Source organism: Bison bison, unplaced genomic scaffold, assembly GCF_000754665.1.
Source record: "Bison bison bison isolate TAMUID 2011002044 unplaced genomic scaffold, Bison_UMD1.0 scf7180017864385, whole genome shotgun sequence".
Taxonomy (NCBI): Eukaryota; Metazoa; Chordata; class Mammalia; order Artiodactyla; family Bovidae; genus Bison; species Bison bison.
Window position 1 is genome coordinate 2,142,225 of NW_011494957.1, and position 7,746 is coordinate 2,149,970.

General features: G+C 38.9%; 1 protein-coding gene across 3 annotated transcripts in view; it reads right to left on the reverse strand.

The window, feature by feature from the left end:
• Positions 1–7,443, reverse strand: part of BBS7 (Bardet-Biedl syndrome 7) — a 39,093-nt gene extending 31,650 nt beyond the window's left edge. For all 3 annotated transcript variants that reach the window (XM_010858334.1, XM_010858335.1, XM_010858333.1), the window contains exons 1-4: positions 7,237–7,443; positions 4,450–4,515; positions 1,847–1,909; positions 147–322 (exon numbers count right to left, since the gene is read on the reverse strand). In XM_010858334.1, coding sequence (XP_010856636.1) covers positions 147–322; positions 1,847–1,909; positions 4,450–4,515; positions 7,237–7,272 — 341 coding nt within the window. In that variant the 5' untranslated portion in view covers positions 7,273–7,443. The remainder of the gene's footprint in view (positions 1–146; positions 323–1,846; positions 1,910–4,449; positions 4,516–7,236) is intronic.
• Between the last annotated feature and the right edge of the window lie 303 nt (positions 7,444–7,746).

Genomic DNA, 7,746 nt, shown 5'->3' on the forward strand with positions numbered 1-7,746 from the left:
CAGGTCAAATTCAATTTCTGACTCATAAAGTATTTTTAGTTGTTTCCTAGATAACCTATTAAGATATGATACTTAATCAGATGTTTGTTACCTATCCAAAATATTGTAAATGGACATGTAAAAATAAAAAGAGAGAATAAACATACATAGCTTTAATGCTTTCAGTGAGGTTTGTTTCAAAAGAGAGGAACTGTTTTCCTCTCTTTGTGAAGCCTCTAATTTCAGATCCTGCAGCAATAAAAATTTTCTCCTGGGGTGTATTAAGAGCCCCTCCTAGTTCCAATCTTGCAATCTTCTGCCCAGGTAACGTCTTGAACACTGTCTGCAAAAATTGTTAAGGGAAAAATTAAGTACACAAACTTACTATAAATATATTCCTTTACCATACAAAATGTGGTGCTTTTAAATTTACAAAAGTTTATAGTTTTACTATATAGGAACACCTGTAGATACAAATGTGCTTACTTCAACCGTCTTGTGGATTTTTTTGCTAAATATCTTCAAACTTTATGTTTATTCCCCCACATATTTCAATAACATCATTAAAATCTAAATTCTTGCAACTCAAAGTATGGCTCACTAAGCAGCAAAACAGCATCACTTTCCTTATTAGAAATTCAGACCCTCAGGCTCAACTGTAGATCTACTGAATGAGAATCTGCACTTTACCAAGACTCCCCATCTGGTTCCAATGGACATGTTTTTACACTTTAATCATCTTTTCATGGGCTTCCCTGTGACTCAGCTGGCTAAGAATCTGTCTGCAATGCAGGAGACCTGGGTTTGATCCCTGGGTTGGGAAGATCCCCTGGAGAAAAAAATGGCTACCTCCCCCAGTATTTTAATCATCTTTTTAAAAGTAATTTCTCATGGTTCCCTTACAATTTTAGAAATTTTAGTAGTATAAACAAAGGACTACAGAATCTACTGAAAACCTGAGTGTATAACTTCATATCTCTCTTTATTTAATTGGAAGTATTTGCATTATTGATTTCTTTTTCCTTACTTTCTATTTTATTATTGGCATCAGTTTCTTCCTTCACCCTCAATGACTTTATACACAGAGAACAAAATATCTGGAAGAATATATGAATAATGGAAACACTGAGTTTCTGATAGTTTTTACCTGCTTCATCTTCTTGCAAATTCCATATAAGGTATAATGAAGATAAGAGTTCACATCTCAGACTTATCACTTTTAAATTATAGTCTATGAATATGATAATATAATAATCACTTCCTTGACTAGGCTATATTAAGTGGTAAAGGTGATGCGATGGTCATTTCCAGGTTGCACTCTGTTATGTAAGACTCTATCTTAGCAGACTGGACAGATTTTTCCATTGGCCTGAAGAAGCAGGTTGCCATGTTGTGAGAGGGCCTGTGAGAAGACCACACAGCAAGGAAGTGTGGGGGCCTCAAATGATGAAAGCAGGCCTGGGCTTATAGATAGCAATAAAGTGGGGATCTCAGTTCAATAATAATAAAGAATTGAATTCTTCAAACAGCCAAGTTTTGGCCTCATGGAATAGGACCCTGAGCTCCAGAAAGAAACTGAGCCTAGCTAACATCTATGTTGCAGCCACATGAGGCCTCAAGGCTGGATTCCTGCCTCTGCGAGATAATAAATGTGTTTCATTGTTAGCCCCTAAATTTGAGGTAATTTGTTACAAAGCAGAAAAAACTAATATATCACCTTAGAATGTCAAAGATGTTTTACAAACAGCTAACAAATAACTCTTATGCTGCCTGAAGTCTCATACTTCATATCACTACTTCCTTTAACCCATTTTTCATTGTGCTTTAGAAAAAGCTTAACCTGGGAGTATTCAAAACATACACATACCACTGCTTCTCCCTTCTTCATGCCAAAGCACATAACTATGCCATCATGATCTCCAACAACCACCTGTAACAGATTGAAGAGAATCTAAAATTACTGTTATTACACCTTATTAACTTATATGGGGAAACAAGATCCACAATATAGAAATTATAATTTTAACAGAGATCAGAAAACCTAGTAAAGACAGCCCTACAAAAAAATATTCACTAAATTATAGGAAAGGGAAAAAGAGAAGCCTGTGGGAGTTGTTAACAAAAGTAGCTGGTTTCCTACAAGGTAAAGAGAACAAAAGAATACAGATGGATATGGCAAGGTGACTTTTTCCCCGTCACCAGGGCATAAGAATGTTGTAAGATTAATTTTTAAAGCATTACGAAAGTAAGTTTGTGACAGACCTATTTGATATATTTAAAAGCTTTTTTTTTTTTAATTTTTATTGAATATAGTTGATTTACCTAAACAAAAACTTTTGCATAGCAAAGGGAATCATAGAAAAAAAGAAAAGAAAATCTATCAAATGGGAGAAAGTATTTGCAAATAATATGAGCAATAAGGGGTTAATATATAAACAGCTCATACAGCTTAATATTAGAAACACAACCTGATTGAAAAATGGGCAGAAGACCTGAATAAACATTTTTCCAAAGAGGAAATGCAAATAGCCAACAAGGACATGAAAAGATGCTTAACATCCCTAATCATCAGAGAAATACAAATCAAAACCACAATGAGATATCACCTCACACCTGTCAGAATGGCAATCATCAAAAATAACATAAATAACAAATGCTGACAAAGATGTGGAGAAAAGGAACTCTTGTACTCTGTTGGTGGAAATATAAATTGGTGCAGTCACTGTAGAAAATAATATTGAGGTTTCTCAAAAAACTAAAAATAAAACTACTATATGACCCAGAAATGCCACTCCTGGGCATATATCTGAAAAAACCAAAAACATGAATTCAAAAAGATATATGCACCCCAATGTTCATGGCACTGTTTATAATTGCCAAGATATAGAAACAACATAAGTGCCCATTAACAGATGAATGGATAAAGAATACTACTCAGTCATAAAAAAGAATGAAATTTCCCATTTGCAAATAACATGGATGGACTTAGAGGGCATGATGTTAAGTGAAATAAGTCAGACAGAGAAAAACAAACCATATATCATTTGTATGTGGAATCTAGAAAACACAACAAATTAGTGAATATAACAAAAAGTAGCAGAGTCACAAATATAGAAAACAAACTGCCAGGGGTTGCCAGTTGGGAGAGGGAAGGAGAAGGGGCAACACAGGAGTAGGGATTAAGAGATACAAACCAGTATGTATAAAATTAGGTACAAGGATATACTGTACAACACAGAGAACAGAGCCAATATGTTATAATAACTATAAATGGAATATAATGTTTAAAAATTATTAATCACTATATTGCATACCTGTGACTTACATAATATTATACACCAACTATATTTCAATAAAAAATAAACAAAATAAAATGATCTTAAAAATATTATAAATGAGTCCTAAGACCAAAAAGTTTGAAAAGTGTTGCTTTAGTAGACTGAATACAATAAATGATTATCAAAAATCTGTTGGTTTATCTTGATAAAATGTATTATATGATAATACTGTATTTATTTTGCAGCTATTAAAGAACCCCATTAGTATACTAAGAAATTATATTGTCTTACAGAAATTGCAGGATTAGTATTTCTATAAAAATAATCAATATTGTTTGTTAAATATAAAGTTTAAAATAAAAATTACTCTTAAAATATGACAAAGTTTTTAAAAAGTATTTTCTCTACAGCATATTGTGTTTTATATTTCTTTTTTCATATATACAATCTGGTATGCACAAGTACACTCAGGGAAAATTATTCCCAGAAAAATGGAACATAGTTTTCAACTAGTTTGCTAATACTATTTACTGATTGTACATGATACTTATAATGTACAAGAAAATTACTGTATATAAGTGTCCCTTGGTATTCCAACCTCTGTTCAAATTAACAGAAATCCATTTCCACTTTAGCTTTGAAATTAAAATAAAAACCCATCACCCAGTTTTCCAATTATCAAGTGTTTTCCCAATAGTGTTTGATTTGTCATATCCCATGGAGTATTTTAAAAACTTATTTATTTATTTGGCTGCTCCAGGTCTTAGTTGCAGCACACAAGATCTTCAATCTTCATTGGGACATAAGACTCTTTGTTGCAGCATGTGCGATCCAGTTCCCCAGCTAGGGATCGAACACAGGCCCCCTGCGTTGGGAGCACAGAGTCTTAGCTACTAGACCAAAGCAAATCCCAGACATCAGATCATTTCACCTCTAAATATTTCAGATGTGTACCCCTGAAGAAAACCATAATCACAATATATTATCACAAGTAATAATTTCTTAAATGGTCTAATCATAAATCTGTGTTCAAATTTCTATGATTTTTTTAAAAAAATGTCTTTATAAGTTGGTTAGTTTGAATTAAAATCTGAAGTCCAAAAAAAAAAAAAAACTTATTAATAAAGAAGGGCATATAAACCTCTCCTCTGTAAGAGCTAGAGATATGGAGGCATCAGTATCTCTACATTACCTTTTGTGTGGCTCTATGTTTTGAGGCAGGAAGTAGCTTCATAGTCTTCTGAGAGGTCACTCCCACCTAAGGAAACACATCAGCTGCCTAGTTAATGTTTTCTAATACACTAATTTAAAGTTATACCTCAAAGATTAAAAGGACCAGCAGATTCTAATCATAGTAAGCCTTAGTTTTGTAATTGCAATTAGTGATATGAAATAATTGTTATCAGCAGTGAATTTATTTTCTAATGAAATATGCCACAAAAGTCAGAATATAGGAAACAATCAAAAACAGTAAAATTCATGCTATAAAGTTGTCAAGTCAAATATAATTATGTGACATTACTGGCAAGGTACTTCACACAAAAAAATTATATCTAGAGGCCTTTTCTTACAACTTCATACAGCTGTTAAAGAAGAGTTTGTAATGAAAAATCTTTAGAAATAGATTATTATTGAAAATGGAACAGAGAAGATTTTTGCTAAGACACCAACATGCTGATGACAATGACATCCAATCTAACTGATGATGAAGATATTTTACAAAAGGTACAGAAGATGAAAACAGCATGGTTTGCTCAGCAGAGAAATGTCAGTAGTTAGGCATGGTTGGGGGAGGAGAATGAGACCAAAGGGAGAGAAATTGAGACAATAGATCATGAAAGAATTTACATATTGTACATATAGATCTATCCTGTTATTCTGTATTCTATGGAATAGTGTTAAAGTTTAAACTAATCTACTTAGATTTGTATTTTTGAAACATCAGTCTAGCCAGTGTTGTGAAGTATGGGTTGGAGGGAGAGGAGGATGGAGGCTATCATCCAAGAGATAAGGACTGAACTGGGGATAACAGAGATGGAGGGAGAAAACGTGACAGATTCAACAGATACTTCAGAGACAGAAACAGCAAAATGTGATGACCAGATGGATATGGAAGATATTAAGGTGGGATCATGAGAAACGCTGGGATGGAAGACACACAAGCTGGAATCAAGATTGCTGGGAGAAATATCAATAACCTCAGATACGCAGATGACACCACCCTTACAGCAGAAAGTGAAGAGGAACTAAAAAGCCTCTTGATGAAAGTGAAAGAGGATAGTGAAAAAGTTGGCTTAAAGCTCAACATTCAGAAACCTAAGATCATGGCATCTGGTCCCATCGCTTCATGGGAAATAGATGGGGAAACAGTGGAAACAGTGTCAGACTTTATTTTTTGGGGCTCCAAAATCACTGCAGATGGTGACTGCAGCCATGAAATTAAAAGACACTCCTTGGAAGGAAAGTTATGACCAACCTAGATAGCATATTAAAAAGCAGAGATACTACTTGGCCAACAAAAGTCCATCTAGTCAAGGCTATGGTTTTTCCAGTGGTCATGTATGGATGTGAGAGTTGGACTGTGAAGAAACCTGAGCGCTGAAGAATTGATGTTTTTGAACTGTGGTGTTGGAGAAGACTCTTGAGAGTCCCTTGGACTGCAAGGAGATCCAACCAGTCCATCCTAAAGGAGACCAGTCCGGGGTGTTCATTGGAAGGACTGATGTTGAAGCTGAAACTCCAATACTTTGGCCACCTCATGTGAAGAGTTGACTCATTGGAAAAGACCCTGATGCCGGGAGGGATTGGGGGCAGGAGGAGAAGGGGATGACAAGAGGATGAGATGGCTGGATGGCATCACCGACTCGATGCACGTGAGTTTGTGTGAACTCCAGGAGTTGGTGATGGACAGGGAGGCCTGGCATGCTGCGATTCATGGGGTCGCAAAAGAGTCAGACACGACTGAGCTGAACTGAATGGGAAGTATCTGGCATAAGTCTCAAGTAAAGTGGCAGGATAAACATTTGTACCATTAGCCAAAAGAGGATTACTGGGAAAGGGGATGGAGAAGAGGGAAAGTCTAGGGCTGAAATACTGAGAGGCAGGGTGGTGTAACAGAAAGAGCTGCTGCTGCTGCTGCTAAGTGCTAAGAGACTTTGTTTCAAATAGGAACTGCATCAGTTTGGCTATTATGAAAACTACCTTCTTTGAATCCCTTTGATCGTCACGTACCGACTTTGAGAATTTTTGTGAAGGAAAATGTATCTGAAGTTCCAATACTTTGGCCACCTGATGCTAAGAGCTGACTCACTGGAAAAGACCCTAATGCTGGGAAAAACTGAGGGCAGGAGAAGGGGATGACTGAGGATGAGATGGCTGGACATGGGTTTGAGTAAGCTCTAGGAGACAGTGAAGGACAGGGAAGCCTGGCGTGTTGCATGCAGTCCATGGGGTCCCAAAGAATCTGACACGACTGAGCGACGAACAACAACACAATATATGCACAAAAGGGAAACTGAGAATAAACCAGACCTCGAAAACGGCTACCATTGCTTTTATTACGATCCTGGTAGCCAGGTCCAGCTCACAGTACGAAATAAGTGTCTGGCCCGAGGGACACGAGACTGAGTAGAGAAGGAGAGTCAGGAGTTTGAAGCCCACAGGTAGCTGCAGCCAGAGGGGAGGAGAAGGGCCTTGGGGAGGAATCCCGGATCGCGTCAGGACACTCGGAGCATCTTCAGGACGCCGGCACTCCGAGGCGGGGTCGGGGAGGGGGGGGTGCGGTTCTCCTTCTTCCCAAATGCCGGCGGACCAGCCCCGATGGCAAGCCTGTGCGGAAGGCGTCTGGAGGGCTCCACTCACACCCACTCCTTCGCCGCTCGGCTCCCACAGACCCCAACAAACGGCAGTGGAAGGATCGAATCCTCTCTTAGAGCGGGGCTCATCTCGCGCAGCGTCCGCCCCAACCCCTCAGGTTTACCTGCAAATAATCCGCTCGGTTTAGATTCAGATCCATAACAGCGGCACGGAGGCGGCGGACAGCGCCAGGCCAGGCTAGGTGGGTCAAAGAGTGTGGTATCCCAGGCCTCAGGGGAAACTGCTAGCGACGCCTTTGAGGGGTAACGCCAGCTACTGTGGGTTCAGTGGGGGATGCAAAGGCGAAGCGTCAGGGCAGCGGCGTCCTGAGTGACGTCAGGACGTTCCTGCGAGTGGGCTCTGGAGGGCGTGAAGCCCCGCCCACCTCCCGACAGACCGCCCACTGACTGAACCCGCTCCAATGAGAGGCGGAGAGGGAAGGAGGGCGGGGTTCAGGAGCCCTGAGAGGAGTGGTTTCCAGGGAGACCAAGACGCAGAAGAGCTACGATGCCACTACTACCCTGAGCCCCAAGTCTTTGTCTTTGTGTGTGGAGCACTGACTTGAAGCCAGGGTAGATTCTGACCTCTTTTACCGCCACTGACATCTTTCACCGCCACTGGAATGACTCCCTCA